Source organism: Tauraco erythrolophus, chromosome 23, assembly GCF_009769465.1.
Source record: "Tauraco erythrolophus isolate bTauEry1 chromosome 23, bTauEry1.pri, whole genome shotgun sequence".
Lineage (NCBI taxonomy): Eukaryota > Metazoa > Chordata > Aves > Musophagiformes > Musophagidae > Tauraco > Tauraco erythrolophus.
Window position 1 is genome coordinate 1,494,643 of NC_141487.1, and position 22,269 is coordinate 1,516,911.

Sequence of the window (22,269 nt, forward strand, 5' to 3'; positions counted from 1 at the left end):
TTAAAAAAAAAAAAACACAAACCACAGTTTTTTTTTTCCTAAAAGTGAACTGGGGGCTGATTATGGCTGAGGCTGGAGAAGGAGCAGACTTGCCATGGATTGGCTGTGTGGGTTTTCCAGGGGCAAATCCCTTGGGTGAAAATAAACACTCACAGGCCAATAGCGCTTAAGTTTCGCATTGATCCAAACCCTGTTTGATTTCGTGACGGGCTGCCAGAGATCTGTTGTAACGAGTCACTGCGTGGGAGTCAGAGGTGCCATCCATTCTTGCGTACTGCAGCGTCCAATTTCAAGAGAATTGCATCTGATTTCGGGAGTAACCATGTTGTCTTTAGCTGTTAAAGCTGCGAGGTGTTAACTGAGCAGGAGAAAGTGTCTTGGCATTAACTCTAATTACTACCAGCCCTTGAGGCTGGCGCTACCCGACGATGAATCTGGCGTGACTGGGAAAATGAAGACTGGGACAGAGCAGGGCAAGGAAAAAGTCATCTTTGGGATTCTTTAATAGTAAGGATTATCAAATGGAAGTGCCATGAAAACAGGGCATAAAGAAAATACAGGCAGACTTTGTCTTAATTGTCCTGAAACTGGCTGTAGGAGAAGGTGAGGAAGTTGGGACTGCCGGGATGGTCGTGTCCAGCCCAGCACTGCAGAAATCTGCCACAAGTGTGGCTTTCAGTTAGCAAAGGCGTCCGCTCCCTGGCGAGCTCGTGAGCGCACGGTGTGCCCAGATCGCAGGAACACGCGCTGAGAAATCTAACCAGGGAGAATCCCTGCCCTTGAAAATACCAAGGTCTTTTGTGTCCAGGCTGTTTTATAGTAATAAAGTCAGGCAAGCTAGTTCTGTCATCTTAGTCTGAAGAAACACTCCAGAAGACGTGATTTCTGCACAGGATGGTGCTGAGGCTTAGCAGAAATGTGCCATCTTCTTTTCCTCCTTCTGCTGAACTCGGAGACGACGGCTTGCGTTCTGCCGGGGTGCCCGTGCAGCATCGGGCATGAGCTAAGGGTGGTTGTGTTTGTCATCTGGCAGGTGTCCAGCGGGTCGATGAAGGCGGTTGGAACACTGTGCAGGGGGCAAAGAACAGCAGAGTGCTGGACCCCACCAAGTTCCTTAAAATCACCAAGGTAGGTGCCAGCACGAGACTCGTTCAGAGCAACAGAAATGCTGAGGTCTTACCGTACTGTGTCTGTCTAGGAAAGACCTTCACGGTGCTTACACATCAAAACTTGGGGTTTGGGACATTTTCAATCCCCAGAGTTAGTACTGCGCGTAAATAAAGCACAAAGGAAGACTCTGTTGTCTTCTGAATGTCCCTATTTCGTTTGTCCTGAGGGAAGGAGCACACATACGCTTTTTCTCGGGTTTATAGTGTCCCTTTAGTGACCCAGAAGTTCTCTTAAGTTGGAAAATCTGTGGGTTTATTAAACGGTGAAAAGAGAATGTCGAGTTGGGGTATCGTGCGCCGTGGAGATGGAGCACACACACAGCTGTTGCTGAGGGCGTCCCAGAAACCTGTCTGATGAGAAATCCTGTGCTGCCTCGAGCTCTCGAGTCCCTGTTCTGCCCCTGCCCGTTAGTAGAACGAGGATGCCACGTTCAATTTGAAAACAAAAACCAAAACGTTCCTGGCGTGTCACAGCTGGCAGCGCCGCGGGCTCGAAAGGTTGGAGCAGTACGAGAAGAGCCGTGTCCGCTTTTACGGCGGTTCTGGACTTCCGAGCGGTGCCGGTCGCATCCCTCAGTGTGTGTTAGACTTTCAAACCCATCCTCTGGATAAGCCTCTTCCCATTATTTTACCGTTAAAGTGGTGATTTTGGGACGTTTGTTTCAGGCTGCAGGTTAGGCAAGCTTGGCGATTTCTTCTTTCTTAATGATTTTCAGAACAGCTTTGGGATTTCTCGCCAAGGAGAACTCCGTCTTTCCCATAAATCAGGGTGTTTCCTGGACATTCCCTTGTCCCGATTAACACCGCTCCCCTTGAATTTCACTCTCAGTGCCTGGATGCTCGGAGAGCTGTAAAGCAGAACCTGGACAGACCGTAGACATTCTGCAGATCAAGCTCAGTTTGTTCCTTGGGAAAGTTGTAAAACAAGACTCCAAAATTTCATTAGCGGGAGGGATTCAGCCTGCTTTTGTCTGGGCCTACAGCTCGTCTGGGAGGAGTCCTTCTGCTCCGTTTGGTACAAATACAGTACGAATAGAACCAGCTCCACAACAGCTGCGTGGTCAGGAGAGAGGAGCTTTGTACAAAGAGATCTGCGGGGTCACAACCTCGTGATCAATAGATTCACCTACTGGGCATTGTAAAACCAACATTCTCTTCTTGTCAGACGTTACTTTTTTTACTCCGAGTTTGCAACCTATTGTCGTTCTTTGCCTTCTGAATTCTGTTTGTTACTGTGAAGATTCCCCCAAAGCCGTGACTGGTAGGTGGAGTGGACAGCAGAACAGTTTCACCCATCACAAACGAACGAACATCTTTCAAGTGCTGACATGCTGTTGCTTTTTCCTCCTTACTGAGCTTTGTGGTTCCCAACAAAAAGCAGCTCCTGGTCATTGTGAACGAGTTTCACTGACGCTTTGGAAGAAGCTGTTTATGACACGTCCTCTGTGTCTGGCTCTGTCTTCCAAAAATGTGTTAAAGTGCATTTTGGTATTCGCAAGACAGGATTGTTGCCCAAGAACACCTTGTTTGTCAACAAGATGTACGATTCGGCCTTGTGATGGTATGTCTCGGTGTGTTTTACAGCCCACAATAGATGAGAAGATTCAGCTTGTGCCTAAAGCCCAGTTGGGCAGCTGGGGAAAGGGCAGCAGTGGTGGAGCAAAGGCGAGCGAGATGGGTAAGTCAGGATGGGTCCTTACCCTCTGCTTTGATACCAACCATCCTTGCCAAAGGTGGATTTGGGTGGGAATGCCCATCTCTGTGTGTCAGTGCCTGGCAAGCGGGGTTGAAGTGGGGCAGGACCAACCTTTTCCCTTCAGTTCTCTCCCAACACTCCGAAAACAGCTGTTGCTTAAACGGTTTTGTGATGCCGAGGCGGCGGCGGTTACTGACCTTGTTTTCGCTCTTCTCTGTGTTGTCTTTGCCATCTCCCAGACTCCTTACGACCAAGTGCCACTAGTTTGAACAGATTTTCTGCGCTGCAGCCTCCAGTCTCATCCGTATCTGCCTCATCCGCATCCTCAGAATTAGATTCTCGCAGGGCCTTAACGAGGTAAGCTGCAGTCCCACGACACTTTTCCTGACGCTCGCCGGACGCCTGCGCTTTTCACGTGCTGCTCTGGTTACCAGCACGCAGAAAGAAGAGAATTTCCTTGAGTTTCCAGGAATGGCTGGGTCTTTTTCCCCTCCTCTGTGTACTTTGAGTTAACCAAAAACACGTACATCTTTTATAATAGCATAAGAGAGACGGGTGGTATTAATTTTTAAAGCCATGACGGTGAATATTTTAGTTTCCACTTTTCAGTCGCCCTTTTTCCAAGGGTACGTTTGGTGGTAGTTAATAACAGGTCAAAAACTCTTCAGCTAAAACATTCTAATAAATAGGTGTGCAGGTTGGATTCAGTGGTCGTGGATTCAGCCAGGTCAGTAGGTTGATTTATCCGGAAAAACACTCCTAAAAACCTTGCAGAAATTTAGGAAACACTCTGGCGGTGTCCGACCCATCCCTCAGGCGTGACGGAGCCTGTGCCCATCGCGCGATGCCCACGTAAGGCTGTGCCCTGCTCCCACCCCCCCCGATTTCAGCAGGACTGCAGCCACTCCAGCTTGAGCATGAAACGTGCATTAACCCTTAATAACTGATTAACTCTGGACACGGTTTCTGAATGTGCAGTTCATTTAAAATGTCGCTGGTTCTTCCTTCCAGTACACACGAGCTGCTGGACTGTTCTCCTGGGTTTGTCCCTCTGATGTTTTCCCTCCTATTTCACCTAAAACTCCAGCTTACCTGGAGATTATTCCATTTTCATAGAATCATAGAATGGTTAGGGCTGGAAGGGACCTTCAAAGGTCATCTAGTCCAACCCCCCTGCAAGGAACAGGGATATCTCCAACTAGAATTTTTGGTATCGTTTTGCCCATCTTACTTATTAACATAGTACTTAGCAGGACAGATCCTTGGCACCTGTAATCATAGAATCATAGAATGGTTAGGGCTGGAAGGGACCTTCAAAGGTCAAAGGTAACCTTCACTATCTGTAACCATTTTTAATGAAATGGGTGAAAAAAAGTACACCACTGATACCATTTCACAGTAAAACAGAACCTTTACAGTGTAAAATTCACCATTGTACGTGTGAAACGGGTGCTGTGAGGACTTTATTGCTTCTCCACGTGTTCTGTAGGAAGCGTTGGCTCTGCCTGTCCACCCTGTGGGTATTTATGTTTGTGCATCCTGAGACTTGAATTAATTTTGATTATATTCTGTGTAGCCACAACTGTAAAAAAAAATGAGACAACAATCCCGCTGGGTTTGGGTTGTGGTTTTTTTTTTTTCCCTGCAGTTTACTATAAAGCCATCCAGTATCTTTTGTAACGTTACCAGCACTGGGAGCAGGGGTGACTCGTACCGTAACCTCTAAGTGTGTGTGTTTCTTGTCCCGCAGTCGCGGGAGCACGGGCAGGGAGAAGAACGACAAACCTCTCCCACCTTCCCTCTCCCGCCCCAACACCTTCCTCCGGGGCAGCAGCAGCAAAGAGCTGCTGCTCGACAATCAGGCGCAAGAGGAGCAGCGGAGAGAGATGCTGGAGACGGTGAAGCAGTTAACGGGCGGCATGGAGGTGGACAGGAACAGCACGGAGGCGGAGAGGAGCAAAGCCAAGGAATCTGGTAAGCGGCTCTTCCGTAGTCGGGGAATCTTGCCGAACGCGGGAAAAGGTGTAAAGGAAAAATGTATCAGAAAATGCGACAGGTTCCTGCGCAGCGGTGGGGCTGTTTGGCCCGCAGCGTTGCGTCGTCGAGCTGTGATGTGCTTCCCAAAAGTTCGTATGAATCCGTAGGATTCATTCGGAGCCGAAAGGCTGGAGATACCAGCAAAACGCCGCTCCGCCGCCGCGTCTTGCCTGCTCGTATTCTGTCGCTGTCGCCGCTGGTTTCTGGGCTCTAAAGTCCCCAAAATCCGGGTCAGTTCTGCAGAACTGCTGCTTCAGTGCCCAGTAAAGCCGTACCTGCCCTTACCAAACGTTTCCCAGGGCCAGAGCAGTGATTTGGGACTGGGACAGACCGTGCCCAACATCTTTTTAGTGCTGCGTCGTTGCCAGCCTTCCTCCCTCCAAGCAGGTCTCAGTGCAGCGTGGTGTTGGCACCCACTGGGGTGGCCTGTCACCTCATCAGCACTGCAGCTCCCGCTTTGCTCCTGCCAGCTTGGGCTGATTTGTTAATGAGAAGGTAATGAGGACACCTGGGGCGATGTTCTCTGCAGACAGAACCTTTGCAATAAGAACAGTTTCCCTGGGAAACATCTAGAAACTGCTACAGTGAGGAAAACATCTCAACTGCCATGACACGGCACGCGCTGGTCTTGACGCTTTGGGACTTTGTGAAGGACTTCGTGGGGACCGAGGTTTTGGGGACATGATCCAGGAGATTGCTTTGAGTTGTTGCCCATCACAGCGATGTTTTTGAGTTTGCAGCACGCTGTAACAGCTCGAAGTTCTAATTACTTGATGTTGATAGAGTGCTTGGAGGGTGTTGCATCCTGTGTCGCTGCCAGCTGTGTTTCTACAAGAAGGTCAACTTGCAGAAATATTGGGGGTTCATACTGGGAGAAACGTAGCCAAGAAGGAAGTGGCCTGTGCCTGACGATGGGACAGGGAACACACCCTGCTCCAGTGACTTCTGTTTTCAGAATGTCGTCTCTGAAAATGGTGCTGATTTTCCTTTTCCAAACGTTTTCTTTTTTTTTTTCTTTTTTTTCTCCTCATTTTTCTACCAGCCAAGCCTGAAGCTCCCCCAGCTCCAGCGCAAGAAAAGCCTTCGCTATCAGAAGAGGAAATAGAGAGAAAATGCAAATCTATCATTGATGAGTTCTTGCATATTAATGATTTTAAGGTAAGCGAAATTAAAACCTCACTCACTCAAGTCCCACGGGCCTTTCTGCTCTGTTTTCTCCCCAGGAACAGTGTCTTGGTAAGCACTCAGCTCTCACAGGGGTACCAGAAACCGTGGGGCCTGTCAAAATTCGGGCAGCTGTGGCTCCATGAGGGTTTTTAGGCCAGTCGTGTCTCAAACTTGGTTTGTGCCCTGTTAGGAACAGGAAAAATAGCCCAGCTCGTGTGTTTGGAGGAGCAGGATGCGTGTGTATCTGTCATGAATCACTGAGCAGCTCCGTAACAACAGCAATTTTGGAAGCAGAAAAGCTGGTGGGAAAATAAACTGAGGTTTTTATTCAGCTATCAAAGCGTGTGCTGTTCTGATCTGGGGGCAGATAAAGCAATACTAAATATTGAACGGGCCACTCCAGAGTATTTTTAATAAACATTGAAAATTACTGAGCAGCTGTCATCGCTTCCTAGTTAAAGGTTGAAATTTTGTTTCCCTTGTAAATGGATTTTTAGCTTGCCCAGGGAGTTTGCAGGGAGTGTTACGTGGACTGCAAAGCTGGTGGGTTTGATCTTTTGCTGAAATAAATGTTTAAAACCTGCCAAGTTTGCAATGGCAGCAATAGGGAGTTCCTGGTTCGGCACCCTAAAAGCAGAGTTGCTGCTTCCAATTAAAATCAGAAAGGAATATTCTTATGACAGATTGTTTTGGGTTCACATCTTCTTATCAGAAGAAATTATTAAATCCTGGTTTGGAGGGGAAAAAAAAAAATACTTTTTGATTCCCAATGTCCCCCAGCTTGCTGGCCGGGCAGGTCTCAGCAGGAGGAGCCGGGGCAGCGGGGCTGGGTCACGAAGGAGCCTCCGGTCCTTTTCCTTTTCAAAGTCTGACCCCTGGATGTCTGGGGCTACGGAGCTGCTTCGGTTTCTGCGCTCGCAGATACAGTGACGTGGGTTGGGTTTTTTTTTATGGCTGGGTGGAAAAAGAGTTGAGTTGTGTTAGACAAGTGCACCTCTGGTTAAAAAAAGGTAGGTCAGATTGAGGCAGCTCGTTTGCATTAGGGAGGATTTGGTAACTGTAAATCCGCGGTGCCCTTCAGCCGCGGCGCGTCGTGCCGCAGAGCTTTGGAGTCGTTGGGCTCAAACTTGCGTTAATGAGGCCGTATGTGAGTGTTTGAGTTCATACAGTGCAGAGCAGAGGAACAGAATCACGGAATGGGTTGGGTTGGAAGGGACCTCAAAGACCATCCAGTCCCAACCCCCCTGCCATGGGCAGGGACACCCTCCACTACACCAGGTCGCTCAAAGCCTCATCCAACCTGGCCTGGAACACTTCCAGGGATGGGGCAGCCACAGCTTCTCTGGGCAACCTGTGCCAGTGCCTCAGCACCCTCAGAGGGAAGAATTTCTTCCTTAGATCCAATCAAAATCTGCCCTTTTTCAATTTAAAGCCATTTCCCCTTGTCCTGGCACTACACACCCTTGTCCAAAGCCCCTCTCCAGCTTTCCTGTAGCCCCTTTAGGTACTGGGAGCTGCTGGAAGGTCTCCCTGGAGCCTTCTCTTCTCCAGGCTGAACAGCCCCAACTCTCTCAGCCTGTCTCCAGAGCAGAGGTGCTCCAGCCCTCGGAGCATCTCCATGGCCTCCTGTGGCCCCGCTCCAACAGCTCCATGTCCTTCTTGTGCTGGGGACCCCAGAGCTGAACGCAGTATTCCAGGTGAGGTCTCATGAGACTCAAGGGGCAAATTGCTCCATTCCCCGTGAGTTCAGTCTTCGATATTCAACCTGACTGTAGATGAAAAGTGCTGAGCTGCGTGCCGGCGTCTGGTGACAGCAGGGCCAGCCCGCGGCGTGGTCACCTGTCCATCCCGGGGACATGGTGATCCGTCGGGCACAACTGACGGAAGAGCTGTGACCCGAGTGCGCGGTCCGGGGCCGCCAGGCTTGTGACCTGCAGAGAGAAGCCGATCGGGGTTTGCAGAAATGCGTCTGGAGCTGCCAGTTGTTGATAGCTGAAGGCATAACCTAAGGCAAGGAGCAAATGTCTTTAGTCAGGAAGCCCGCTGAGATCCATCAGGTTGGACCCAGAGGTCAGTGGAAGATCCGTGCTGGTGACAGCGGAGGTTTTTGAAGCGTGACATTGAGCGTTTCTCTGAAAGTCTCTTTTTAAATAAAGTGTTTTGGTTTTCGAGGTTATGAAACGCACATGCCAGAAAGGAAATTTTCCTCCCAATGCTCCCCCACCTGTTTTCTGCGTCTTTTATGCGGTGTGGGTTTATAACACGGCATTTCCATGCCGGATCAGGTCAGTAAGGAATCTGACCTGGTGTCCTTTTGACTTGGCTTGATGTTTGATGAAATAATAGGTGTTTTGGTGGCATCCGGAAGGCAATTCCTGTCCTTTCACTGAGCAGCCCTACAGTACCCTGGAGCGTGATTCTGTATTTTAAAAATTGTCATCTGTGAGGTATAAATTCTCATCTTTTTTTTTAATTATTATTCAGTTCCCATCTCAGTGGTGATTTCTGATGAGGTTCCACAGCCTCGTTCAGCACCTTTGCCTGGCGGCTTCACTAAATGCTCATTCCAAAAAAAGAAACAACCTCTGTGTTTTAGTAGGAAATGTCCTTCTGCCCCGTTTTTTGGTGTTTTCAGCTCAGGAGTGATCCTGTGTGTCGTTCGACAGGAAGCGATGCAGTGCGTGGAGGAGCTGAGCACCCAGAACCTGCTGCCTGTTTTCGTGCGAGTGGGAGTGGAGTCGACGCTGGAGAGGAGTCAGATCACCAGGGATCACATGGGCCAGTTGTTACATCAGTTGGTGCAGTCGGGAAAGCTGAGCAAGCAGGATTTCTTCAAGGGGTTTGTATTCTGCACGTAGGAACCGGCGCTTTTCGGGAGCCTTCGTTGCAAATGAACAATGTTTGTGTTGGAGAGGAACCATTTCCCACCTTGCTCTGGTATCCTGCCTTCTCCACGCATCCGTTTCGAAGGAGTGTTTCCACCTGGGTGGTTTTATAAGTAATATAATTATTGTGATATATTTTTAAGCGTTTCACATGCTTTGATGAGTGTAAGTATTTTCATATTTATATAAGTATTTATTTCTAAGCAAAAACGTAGGTGTCTGTTTAAACGTGTGTTGTTTAGATTTCTGGTTTGTGATGCATTTGTCAATGTTTCCCTTTTGGCAAATCACTGAATATGATTAGAAGAGGAGGAAGACAACCAAAATCTTCACATGACATTAATTCCTGGAAGCTCTGTAGCCTGAAGTGCATCCACGGAACAGCAGCCACTCTCCCACTGGTAGAACAGGCTTTGCCCGTATGATGTAATTTCTCAGGACAACTTTTAAGGAGCGAACGTGTCCTGGAGGGGCTGAGAAGGAGAATATGTAAAGATGATGGGAGGGCTGGAGCACCTCTGCTCTGGAGACAGGCTGAGAGAGTTGTGGTTGTTCAGCCTGGAGAAGAGAAGGCTGTGGGGAGACCTTCCAGCAGCTTCCCAGTACCTAAAGGGGCTCAAAGAAACCTGGAGAGGGGCTTTGGGCAAGGGTGTGTAGTGACAGGACACGGGGCAATGGCTTTACACTGAAAGAGGGGAGATTTCGATGGGATCTGAGGAAGAAGTTCTTCCCTCTGAGGGTGGTGAGGCACTGGCACAGGTTGCCCAGAGAAGTTGTGGCTGCCCCATCCCTGGCAGTGTTCAAGGCCAGGTTGGATGGGGCTTTGGGCAACCTGGTGTAGTGGAAGGTGTCCCTGCCTGTGGCAGGGGGGTTGGAACTAGGTGATCTTGAAGGTCCATCCCAACCCAAACCGTTCTGTGGTTCTATGTGGTATCAGACTGGTTAGACCTTCCACGGGAGACCCGATTTTCGGCTGCTGGTTCATTTCAGCTCCCTGGGGTTTTGTGTTCCCAGCCTGGATTTGAACTGGTGTCCAATTGTAAAAGGATCCATGTTCCCAAGGAGGTCCCCAGCACTCCTCAGTCCTCGTTGGGGCTTAGGGCAGGATGATGAAACCAGGGATAGCAACAAAAAGCACCCAGCAAACAGGCAGGTGAAATAATCCTTTCAGATACTGGGTTTTGGGGTATTTAGCCCCATCTTCCTGCCTTTGTTTGGATCTTGTCTCGCCGTGGTACCACCATCCGCTCCAAAGGTGATCTCCCTGCGCCGGTGACTGGCAGTGAATTTCATCGCGATGCAATCCAGCGGCTCGTGGGCAAAGTTTAAGCAGCCTGAGTTGGAAATTGTATGGAACAGCAGGTAAAAAAAAACCAAGTATCTACAGGGAGTACACTTGTCTGTGTCCACGCAGTCACTGAGAGTCAAACCGACTCGTTTGAAGTGATACATTTCCATCATGGATTGTGATTAAAGCCCTGCCTGTGTTTCCTGGAGTGTGGATAAGTGGTCGGGATGCCAAATAAGTAGCATCTTGATGAAATAGTGGGATGTGTGGTCTGAATGTGGCCTAAATGGAGTGAAACAGCTCCTGAAGATGACAGAGGGCAAGCGGTGTTGGGCGGGCACGTGAGAACACCGAAAACCGCTGTACTTACTCACGCAAGACAAACTGCTCCGTAATTAGAGGTTATGGGATGAGTACTGGTGACAGTGCAAGGCTGGAGAGATCCAAAACAGGAAACCACTTGGACAAACCTGGGTTGAACTGGTAGAGAAGATGCAGAGAACAAAGCAAAGGAGATGGTTTCTGGCTTTGGAGCACAAGAGAAAATACACGTTTGTCGTCACTAAAGTGGACCCCAGAATCTTCAAGGAGAAATGAATCATGATGGAAGCTGACAGGAGAGCCAGAAGAACGATCATCTTGTACCAGCTGTGGGAGGTGAAGCCACTTGCAAGGTTTTTATTGGAAAGAAGAGTTTTGAGCGATTCTGGAAAACCGTATCCAGAGTTGGGGAGCGATTTTGTAATTCGTCCTGCTGCTTTTTCTGTTCTGGGTGGAAACCTCCCTCTGGTGTATTGAACGTTTTTCTTGTGTTGTTTTACATACTTGGAGACATTCCGCTGACTACCTTCCCTTTGGACTTCTGTTATTAGTAACCCCTTTCTGTAAATATTTGGATTTTTTTCAGAAGGCTCCATTTATTAGGTGTTTTGTATTTATAGGCAAAAATGCTTCATTTACTTTCACAGGTTTTACTAGTTAGCAAACGGTTTGTTACTGGGATGTAAGAATTATTGTGAATGGGGCTTTCTTGGATGTATGTGCTGGTTTTACGATGCCTTTTCCGCGTACTCTGCGTGATATCGCGTAGAGAAATTCGCTCCTGGCAGTCGTGAAGCACTGAAAGGATGAGGTGGCAGCGGTTTTTGTGTTACTGTTGTGACTCTCCTCCCTCCTTCCTTCTGCACCAAAGCGTTTCTAAAAGTGCACGTTTGCTCTGCAGGAAAAGTTGCAAATTAAATTGTCTTTGTTTGACATTCTTCCTTCTTCTTTTTGAAGTTTTTCAGATACCTTGGAGATGGCGGACGATATGGCCATAGATATACCCCATATTTGGTTGTACCTCGCTGAGTTGGTGACCCCCGTGTTAAAAGAAGGAGGAATCTCTATGAGAGAACTTATACAGTAAGTGCTCTTCTTCCTCGGTGTGGGTCGAGCTGAGCTGTCTGCTTGGCTATTCCATAGTATTCTCATGGCATGGTTCCCATCAGGAGATGAAAGACAGATAGGGTCTGAGAAAACGCGGTGGGGAGGGAGCTGGCTGCTCCGTAGTCGCCGTTCAGGGGAGCAAGTTTACCCATAAATCTGCTTCAGTCCCGTTTGTTTCAGCCGAGCTGAAAAATATCCCAGTGTTGTACAGTTGGAGTCTTCATGTCTCAGTGTAACAACTGCAACCTGGGCATTGCCTTAAACACGGGCACGAAGCTTTGCCTGAAGACTGGAAACTCTCTCCAGGACCAGCGTTGGTGTATTTTGTACCTGTCCTTATCTATTTGGGGATTAACTCGGAGCCTATCGAATGGTTCTCTTTTCCTGGAAGTGGTGTATTAAGAAAATAATAGCCTTGTCCCCAGAAAGGGTCCTGCTATGCAGCATCCCACAAAAACGAGTGGATCTGACCTTACAGATCAACAAATCCCTGTAATTAGCGCTGTCGTGGCAGGTGCACCACGTCACCGAAGTCCGTTGTATCGGCAGCTCCAGCTGGATCAAATCCTTTATCCCTGGCAGACGCTAACGGTGATTTCCTGCCCCTTGCCCTGCGTTCCAGGCCTGGAGCACTGTTCTGTGAGGATAAAACTGTCTGCTGACAATTCAGATTGTAAGGAAAAATATCTGCTTTTCTTTCATTCTAGAGAATTTAGCAAACCTTTGCTTCCTGTGGGAAGAGCCGGCGTCTTGCTTGCTGAAATCTTGCACCTTCTATGCAAACAAATGGTAAGTGTCCGGCTACACCGTTCGTAGGTCGGAGCTGGATGCAGCCAGTCCGTGTTTATGCATGAAGCCTACACATTTCCCGCGGGAAGATATTTAGGGATGGGCCAGGCAGTCCGGATAACCAAGGAAACCTGCCTCTTCCTCCCCAGTTTCAAACCAGGCCTGACGAGGTTCCAAAAAGTTAACTACTTTTTTTTGTTTTTCTCATCGCTTTTCCCTTTTGCAGGTACCTTTGCACTTGGCTTCTTCCAGAAGCTAGAGTGCTGAAATACTGCAAGAGGGACATCCTCGAGGTATTTCTGGGCTCACCAGAAGCAGCAAGTGCCGGGAATCTTGCGAGAGAGCTGTTCTTGCAGACCGGAGAGGTTCTGAGGGTTCGGATAAGCTTCCGACGGCCTCTCGGACTTCTGGGTGCTTATCCGAACTAAACCTGCCGACTCTTTTCAGATTCACCCATCACTAGGGGTAGTGACACCTTCTCACCCTGTAACTTCTACAGCTCTCCTACACGTGTCACAGTTGTGTGTCCAAACAGTTTGGTGGTTTCCCTACAACTCTCCATTTTTTTTGTCTTCTTTTTTTTTTTTTTTTTTTAAATCCAGCTAAATACTGCACTTTGGATAGTGTCTATTTTAAACCCTCTAAAATCCCTCACTTGCCTTTTTTTTTGGTTGGTGTTGCTGTTCTAAAGCATGCATTCAAATAAGGTCGAATGTTCCGGGAGCGTTTCAGTCCGGCAGTGCAAATAGTGATGGTTTATTTATTTATTTTAGCTTTATGCTTGTTTGGACAGTCCACTTTCTTTTCTTTTTCTCTATTCTGTGAAAGAAAAGCTGCCAAGCGCCGGGGGTTGAAGCACAGGTTTGGGTGAAAAGAGACCTGGTTGTTCACTAGTATTTTTGTTCTTGTTAGAATTGTGTATGTGCCATCTTAGGCATAAGAAAGCTCAGAAAACAGAAAATAGAAAATAGGTCTTAGCCATACAGAAAGGTCAGCGTGACATTAGAGGATGCGGGAGGTCGAAGTGTATGTGCTGCAAAGGAGCTTTTCCCAAGGTTTGCAATAAATTTTAGGAATCAAAGAGTGAACTTGGTATTCCGTGCCTGAATTTGAGGGCTGATCTCCGCACCGAAATCAGCCACGTAAATAATTGTTTTCTGAAAGTCGCTCATTCACCAGTGCCTTAATGCCAAGGCAGGGGGAGAGCGAGTCACGGAGTGAGTTCCTGACAGTCAGGAGAAGAACCTAAGCCATCTAACTGCCAGCTCCGTGTCACGGCCGTGGGAAACTGTGCCCTGTTCAGGTGTGTCACCTTGCGTAGGTAACCTCTGGCTGAAGTTGTTGCGAACCCCCCGCGTCACGTTATGCCTTGTTTACTGCCCGTCACCGTGGCGTTTGACCCCTCGGCAAGATGTGCATAGCTGTGGCAGGGATGGCGTGTGTGATTTCTCTTGCACGGGATCTCCAGACGTTTTCACTTCTTGTGAAAGTGGCCGAACGGTTCTTTATTTCTCCTGACACAGCTGCACCTCTCCGGCTCGTGTGAACTCCCCTGCTGTTGTCTCAGACCTTTAAAATGGAGAAACTTGTTTGTGTTTCAGAGCCATAAGAAAGTGGGAGCCTTATGGAGGGAGACTGGCCTCAGTTGGAAGGACTACTTACCCGAAGGGGAGGATGTACATACCTTTCTCATGGAACAAGTGAGTTCAGAGTGAGCGTCTGCATAATTAATGATTTTGGCACACTGGGTTTTGGGCCCCAAGTCCCATTTCTTCATTCTCTTCCATCCCGTTCTTACGTATAGTTGGTACGGGCCGTGGGGCGAAGTGCCTGCCTCGCAAAATCGGGGTTAGATTAGTGCAGCACCTGCTTTCTGGAACGCCAGGAGGACGGGCTTGTCCCCTCCGATCCCAGGCACGTGTCTCCTGTCAACTGGCTGCTTCGTTCTTCATCCGGGGGGGGAGGAATGGAGGCCAGGATGAGTTGTGCAGCAAGGACAGACCGTCTGCAGAAGGGGCAGGATAAACGACAGCAATTATTCACACATCCCACCCTGCGTTGTGACCCCGGGGTGAGGTTTCAGACCGGAGAGGAGGCAGGGCTGGTGGAGGGCACCTTGCTGGTGGTGCTCCTAAGGAAGATGCTGGAGGTCTCCCTTTGGAGCTCCAGGTGATCCACTGGCCTGTTTTAGCACTTCGGAAGCAGTGCGCTGCTGGAAGTGAAATGGGTTACCAGGGCCTGGGGCTTGGCGAGGAGACTGTAGCTCCTCTGTCACGTTTTGCAATGAGCTGGGGTGTTAGCTGCCAGTTCTTTGAGCCAACGCCAGCTCTCGTAATTGCATTCCAGCTCCCGGCGTTTTGGTTGAGCAACACATACTTCGGTCTGCGCACGCTCGTGTTGCGCAGGGCCGGAGTCGCTCCGCCGTGCCTGGTGGTCTTCGCTGGGTAACGTAGTGCCCCCGTGTTTGCAAAGTGCTTTATAATCTTTGGAACAGAAGCAGTGTCTGAATCGTTGTAACGACACCTTAGAAGTTGGAAGATGCCAGAAAGAAGGATGAAGCGTAGCTTGCTGCCTCCGTTTGGTGTCATTTCAGCTTAGGAAAGTGTATTTAACTAATTCTCCTCATTACTTCTGGTGTTGCAGAAGTTGGACTTCACGGAGTCCGACTGTTCCAGTTCCTCAGAAGCACTTTCAGAGAAAGAACTCTCTGCGGAAGAGCTGAACAAGCAGCTAGAGAAACTCATTGTTGAGGACAAGGCGAACGATGAACAAATCTTTGACTGGGTAGAGGTACAAAGACTATTTCCACCCTCCCCGCACACAGTTCGTTAACTGCTCTTGTAAATATTTTCTTATCTAAAGGACATCTCTGCAGGCTCCTCCGTAGGCATAGGACACGCAGATGGCTAGGTCTGTGCAACCAACACTTCCAAAGAGTTACAATCTATGTGTAATTAGTTATTTCGTGGTGAGCTTTGGGAAGAAAGAATTTCAGCAGTTTTAACATACAACTGTGTAACTGCCTTTGAAATACTGTAGACTTCTTGACACTGAAAACACTGCTTCTGGCTACATATTACATTTCAGAGTACACTGCTACATTCTTTCTTCCCAAAATGTGGGATAAAAGTATATCCTTGCTGTTTGCAACCTGACCTATGCAAATTCCCCCCTTGCCCTGCTGCAAAAACATCCTGGGCAGTCACTGGGGCACACATACCTTTCCCAGTGCATTGGACCAGTAACTGTAAGAGAAAATAAAGAGTAAAAAAAAAGAAGCCCAGTCAACCCACCGATCTTTTGCCCCCTATCTCTGGCTGCATCCTCGAAGCCAGATATTTAATCTAGCATCTGAAATTATACTTGACCTGATTCATTTAGGTCTGTGCTTACAGCTAAATCTCGGCTTCATTTCAGTTATTTCTGTTGCTGGAGCAATGTGTTAGAAATGTCGTTTTTTTTCTGCTGCCATTGGAAACGTCGAGAGTGGAATGAAGGCAGCGCTGAAAATCTGGGGACAGCCACAAGCTCTTGTACTCTTGGACAAAGTACATAGCCGTTCTCTGAACTTCTTCTACAAAGCCAACAAATCTCCATCAGAGGAGCACGGTGTAAAATTTATTGAAAAAGCCTAAAACTCTTAGAAAATGCATCAGGGCATTGTAAAAGCTGAGTGTTGTTGGTGTGGTCGGCTGCTGCAGACAAATGACTGGTTGTGGGGTAGTTAAATGGTATACTGGCCGCACCAGAACTGTTGCTGCGTGTTGCCAGTTTCAGGAAATGGGGAAGCCGAGCTTTTGCAGGGGGGCGAACGGGATTTCTACGGCAGCAGCTTTTGCCGAACTTGACCTTGCTGCCAGATTCAGCGGCGGAGTTTGGAAACGGTTGCTCTGGTGCAGCGGCGTGGTTTTAACTGGTCCATTTACTCCTGATTTCAGGCTAATCTAGATGAAAGCCAGATGAGTTCACCGACATTCCTTAGAGCTTTAATGACAGCAGTTTGTAAAGCAGCTATTATAGGTGAGTAACTTCCAGCGTAAACACCGGACAGACCAAACCTGCAAAGAATTATTTTTCTGTTTTCAGATTTATATCATTTTTCCATCCCCTGAGGCTGTTGTTGTTTTTTTTTTAATCACACACTAAGACTTCTGCACCATATTGAATTCTAGTGCTTGAGAGCAGGATGTCCGCTCCCCCTGCGACAGCCGGGCGCTTTGCCGGTTACGGTGTTCCCAAGGCTCTGGCATGTCCCGGGGACCTGAGCAGCCGTTTCAGACGACTCTGAGTAACACCAGGTTGTTGGTTGATTTTTCTAGTGAAGGTGGAAACGCACTAGACGTCATTAAGATAATTAGCATTTCCACTCCTGTGTCAGCGAGGACATGGGGGTGCTCCGCTGTCGCTGATCGCCACGTGTGAGTCGGAAGCGTGGGCTGCAGAAGAGAAGCCAGATCGTGTTTCTGTCTTGTTAATAGTTTTATGTCCAAAGTTGCAATTTTGGAAAGACAGTTTGTGTGGATTGCTCCAATGTACAGCAGTCAGCTGGAAATGGAGGACAGGGTGGGTTCCCATCAGGCATGTGAGCCTCAGGGGCGCTTGACTAAAGAGCTGCAGCCAGAAGCATCTGGTTACTTCACTTGGTTCTCTTTAACTTTACTGGTGGCATCTGGCAAGACACAAAATGGTGCTTTAGAGCACCCAGTTCTTCTCTTAGCTGCGAGAGTCATGCTGGGTGGAGGGAGCAGTCTGAACTTGGTCTTGTTGCCAGGGTAAAGACTTTCTTCTCCAGTTTGTCATCTTTTCCCAGCTCCTTTCTTCTCCCCGAGAACAGAACCTTTCTGATGCCACCTAGTGTTAATGGCGGAACGGCGCGGGATTTGGTCGCAAATGTGGAAGGGTTCCCTGATGTGTATCAGGAACTTCTTGTTCTGCGTTAGGCGTTGGCCTTGCCTCTAATTGAGGGGGTTTCCCTTTTGTTTTCAAAATACCACCTAATTCCTGTTGCATGTTCTACTTAAAAGCTGCTGAATAATTTATCTGTGTTGCTGACGGACTTCTAACGTGTGTTTTTCTATATCCCTGATTTCCTGTGTCATGTGCAGCTTATGATTCTGTTTCTGCCTTAGTATTTTTAGAAAAAAAAAATTGTTTACTTTTCTGAAAACCTTCTATGTGACTGGAATTTTAGCCCTAGCCATTGTACGCGCTTCGGACATCGCACTGTCTGTGGAAACACAACGATTTGCACCACGGAGTAAGGTTGTAGTTCTGTGTGTGTCAGCAGGCTGGTGAGGGACCGGGTCGCTGCAGATACCCCAGCTGAATTTGAGGAATTGGAAGAACCGAGACTTCCAAAAAAAGCCATTGATCAGAAGTACTTCCTGTTGTTCCTCGTCCTCTTTTCTCTGCACGCCAACCTGGATCTCTGATTTCTATTTGAGTAAATAAAAGATCTGTCCCTGCTGCTGCGTACCAAAGCTGACCCTGTTCTCTTCTCTTCCCCTCAGCGGACTCTTCCAGCTTCCGTGTGGACACTGCTGTTATCAAACAGAGGGTGCCGATCTTACTCAAGTATCTAGACTCAGACACAGAGAAGGAACTACAAGCACTTTATGCACTACAAGCATCAATAGTAAAACTTGATCAGCCTCCTAGTAAGTGTTGTCCCTGCACTGGGAATTTGAACCCTGACAGCGTAAGGGAGAAGTTGTTTCTCCAAGAGTAAAAATCCAGCCCTAGGGTCTGGAGGAGGATGTGCTTTTCCTGACAGTGGAAACAAAATGTTACCATTTTACGTAGCAGATGAGAGAAGACAGTTTCTGCTTGTCCAGATTCCAGCTTGCAGAGCAGCGCAGTTCCCCTTCTCCTCTTGGGTGCTGCTGTAAGCAGCCGTGCAAAAGGAAGGACAAACCTCTGTTGGTACAAAGAGGAGGGAGGAAAGAGCAGTAGAAAATTTTATCTGTTGGGTTTACAACCCCTGGACGTGTGAGAGCACCGGGCGTTGTAATTGCATTGCTGCACCACAGATGTCTGTGGGCTTGGAGGGGGTAAAATGAGTAGGGACAACTGATGAGTCTTGTCCCAGAGGCAGCGCGGAAAACTTGTTGGAAAAGAGGTGAGGGAGTTGCCAAAGAAACAGGGATAACCTGGGGAGCTTGCAGCACAAAATCAGAAGGGGCCCAAAACTGTTCAGGAGGGCCTGTTGTGATAGGACAAGGGGTAATGGTTTTAAAATACAGGGAGGTAGATTCAGATTGGATATTAGGAAAAAATTTTTTACCATGAGAGTTGTAGAACACTGGAACAGGTTGCCCAGAGAGGTGGTGGATGCTCCATCCCTGGAGACGTTCAAGGCCAGGTTGGACGAGGGCCTGAGCAACCTGATCTAGTTGGAGATATCCCTGTTCCTTGCAGGGGGGTTGGACTAGATGACCTTCCAGCCCTAACCGTTCTATGATTCTACGATAACCACCCAACTCGATCATCCTTAGCTTTAAGGCACTGGTCGTTGGTTAGCCCTCCTGCTGAGCCACGCAAAATCAGGCGTTGGAGAGGAGCCGGGCTGCCCGGCTCCGCGGTCCAGCGAGAGGAGGACAGGCTGCTGCAGATTCTGATCCCTAGATAATACATTCCCACGGCTGCTTTCCCTTTTCTGTGGAGCACGTGTTATCCCACGGCATCAGAGGGACCTGTTTTCCCTCTCAGCTGCGGAAGCCATAACTCAGTGACAGACCTTCCTTGCACTTGTATCTGCATCTCTCCCATTAATCCCCTTATCCGTAACCGCGCCTCCGTCCGCTGGCTCGGACTGCAGAGCCCTGACAGCTGTTCTCTCCCGTTATTCCGTCCTCGCAGATTTGTTGCGGATGTTTTTCGATTGCCTGTACGACGAGGAGGTGATATCGGAGGATGCCTTCTACAAGTGGGAAAGCAGCAAGGACCCAGCGGAGCAGAACGGGAAAGGAGTAGCGCTAAAATCCGTCACGGCGTTCTTCACGTGGCTACGAGAGGCCGAAGAGGAGTCGGAGGATAATTGAAACTTAAAATACAGAGAGGAAAAAAAAAAAAAAAACAAAAAAAATAAAAAAAAAAGAAACAATTTAAGTATTTTTTTAAAAAGTTTCACGTCTTCGCCAATCACAGTGCAGAAAGGCCAATTCTCGCGCAGACCCCCCTTCCCCCGCACAGGCACGAGTGGGAGAGGTAAAAATAAACACAGAGGTGATCATGGAGGAAAAAAGGTACTTGAAAACAAAAAAAGTAAACTTCAAACCTGAGGGCGGGAGCACTAAACCAAAATACATGTATTATTTATAGAAAATATTTTCTGTTTTAATCTTTTTTTTGTTTGTTTTTCTTTTCTTTTTAAACAAGGACTCATACTTACAAAAAACACAAAGCGAAACAAATCTGTTTAGCAAAAAAAAAAAAAAAGTTGGAAACTTTTAATTTATTATTTTAAGGACTGCAAATGTCAGTGTAATTTTTAAATTTGCAGTTTCTGTAAACAAATTGTATAATAGAACAAAAGCAGAGAAATAAATTTCCCTCCCCTTCATATGCACCTCAAGTTTTGTTTCAAAGCATGATAAGTAGACAAAACTTTCAAGGGGGTTGGGGTAAGCTAGATGAGGAAGAGATCAATTTTTTTCTTTTTTTTTTTTTTTAATTGTCATCAGATTTTTCTGCCTGCCTCTCAGCTTGCTTCAGAAAATTAAAAAGAAAATAGTAATCAAAACGTACATAACCTTGGAACGGAGGAAATACATTTGAGAATACCGCTGCGGACCAGAGCGCTCCGAAAATAACTCATTCAAAACAGTGCTACCCTGGGGAAAAAGTCCTAGTGATACTTTCAGAACCTTTAGAGCAACTTTAAGGCTTGTAAATACATAGAACAAATATTTAAAAAAAAAAAAAAAAAAAAAAAGAGAAAAAAAGAAATTGACTCAATACTATTTCTTTTCACTTTCAAAATATAAAGAACAAAATAAAGACAAACATTGCAAGTTTAAAAAGAAAGTAAAACGACTTCTCCTTTGACAGCTGCTGAATGTGTGCACCATCTCGGAGCCGTGCCGGTTTCCTTTTCCGTGTCTCGCCCCTCGGTTCCAAACTGTGTACATCTCGTGTGTGTATGCTTGTGTGCCGGCCAAAAGAGAGGGGGGAGAGCAATCGTTGTTTTAAAAAAGGAAAAAGATTTTAAAAAAGGGGGTTGCTGCTTGGGAGACCTTTTCTGCAGAGAGAACTCAACGGCCGACGCGCAGCCGGCCGGGCCGCTCTGCCGCGTGGGTCCGTTTGGTTCCCGGCGCGTTGCCGCGAGGATGGGAGACGACCTCGGGGGCGCTCGGTGCCCGATCCCAGCTCGGTTTTCCGGTGTCTCTCGTGCGACTTGGATCAGCGGCGTCATCGTGGGGACTTGGGACCCTGGTGGCTGCGGAGGTGGCAGCTGCCCGAGCAGAGATCCGACAGCCCTTGGCCGTGGTTTGTGCCTCCGTCGTTGCCGGCGTCTGCCGCCGTCCGTCGCGCCCGCCGGTTGCCTCGCTGCGCCCAAGGAACCCGAAGGTCCGTACGGGTGAAACTGCAAGCATCCCACAGGAGTCAAGAGGTGGACCGGGCGATGTGGTGCCTCTCCCTGCTCTGCCCACCCCATGATGGTGTCTGAAGCCGGAGCGCAGCCCGGGCACGGATCGGAGTGGTCGCGTCGCAGCGTGGTGTTTTCCGTGTGCCCAAAGGGACCTTGGCCGTGCCCCGACACCGCGCGGTCCTCCGAACTGAGCTGCTGCTGGGCACGTTGAGTCTCTCGCGTGTCTCTCTCCAACAACCAAAGATGACCTGTGGCTCTCACTGTGGAGAAGCATCTGCCATAGCACAGCCCGCGAAGTTCGCGAAGCCCTAAAAACGTAGTTTGTGGACTGGTCCGTGGACCACAAGGAACCCGCGGAGCGTTTGCTGGTGGTCTGCGCAGCGCTGGCTGCTCACACGATGCTGTCGTCTTCTTTTTCAGCTGCTAAATCACTTTTTTAAGAAAAAAAAACAGGAAAAACAAGTTAAAAAAAAAGGCTATGAGTACATGAAATACTTTCCCAATCTTACTTTTACATGTGAACAATTGCTGTACTTGCATAAGGATTTACTGGATCACCAAGGGGAAGGGAGGAGGGTGCCTGGTTGTGGCTGGAAGGGAGATGTCCACCACACGCCTTCCCTGTTAACGCGTGTTCCACGCCATGAATCCGAGCTAGAGAATCCATGGCCTAAGACACTAGAGCATTGTTTGGGTTTTTGGTTTTTTTAGTAACAATAAAACACTTTTCTCTGATGTTTTGTTAAAAAAAAAAGAAAAAGAAAAAAATATTCTCCCCCTTACTATATGTATGTATCTGCATGTACGACATCAGCGACGCCTCGTCCTCAGCCGCTTCCCCTCCCGGCCTCGCAGCGAGCCCGGCGCTCTCCGGATCTCCGAAAGGCTCGTCCGCACGGACACTCCACCCAGCAGGTCTCGAGGTGCGTTGGTTAAACCTCTGCAGAAGGTGGTGTGGGCGCTCTTCTCGCAAAAGCTCATTTTTGAGCCAGAACGCGAGCGGAGTGGGTGCGTGATGGTTTGTAGCAGTTAATTAGTCGAATTAAATGAATGCAAATTTGTATGTAAATGAGGCCAAACACTGGTCAAGTGGGTGAGCGTGCCCGGTGACCATCCCCTCAGAGGATGGGCCGTGTCAGACCCTGCTGGGAACGCGAGTGTGCGACATGGGAGCTGTGCCGTGCAAGGACTGCGGTGAATCGGAAAGGAGGAAGTCGCTG

General features: G+C 48.3%; 1 protein-coding gene across 14 annotated transcripts in view; it reads left to right on the forward strand.

Annotated features, from left to right (window-relative positions):
• The window catches only part of EIF4G3 (eukaryotic translation initiation factor 4 gamma 3), a 154,498-nt gene extending 134,986 nt beyond the window's left edge, over window positions 1-19,512 (forward strand). For 13 of the 14 annotated variants that reach the window (XM_086625692.1, XM_086625694.1, XM_086625691.1 and 10 more), the window contains 13 exons: window positions 1,034-1,128; window positions 2,754-2,847; window positions 3,105-3,222; window positions 4,616-4,839; window positions 5,945-6,060; window positions 8,736-8,908; window positions 11,521-11,646; window positions 12,378-12,459; window positions 14,061-14,159; window positions 15,103-15,249; window positions 16,398-16,479; window positions 17,970-18,116; window positions 19,318-19,512. In XM_086625692.1, the coding sequence (XP_086481818.1) occupies window positions 1,034-1,128; window positions 2,754-2,847; window positions 3,105-3,222; window positions 4,616-4,839; window positions 5,945-6,060; window positions 8,736-8,908; window positions 11,521-11,646; window positions 12,378-12,459; window positions 14,061-14,159; window positions 15,103-15,249; window positions 16,398-16,479; window positions 17,970-18,116; window positions 19,318-19,499 (1,685 nt within the window). In that variant the 3' untranslated portion in view covers window positions 19,500-19,512. The remainder of the gene's footprint in view (window positions 1-1,033; window positions 1,129-2,753; window positions 2,848-3,104; window positions 3,223-4,615; window positions 4,840-5,944; window positions 6,061-8,735; window positions 8,909-11,520; window positions 11,647-12,377; window positions 12,460-14,060; window positions 14,160-15,102; window positions 15,250-16,397; window positions 16,480-17,969; window positions 18,117-19,317) is intronic. The other variant, XM_086625703.1, reaches the window with a different exon arrangement.
• Window positions 19,513-22,269: the final 2,757 nt, after the last annotated feature.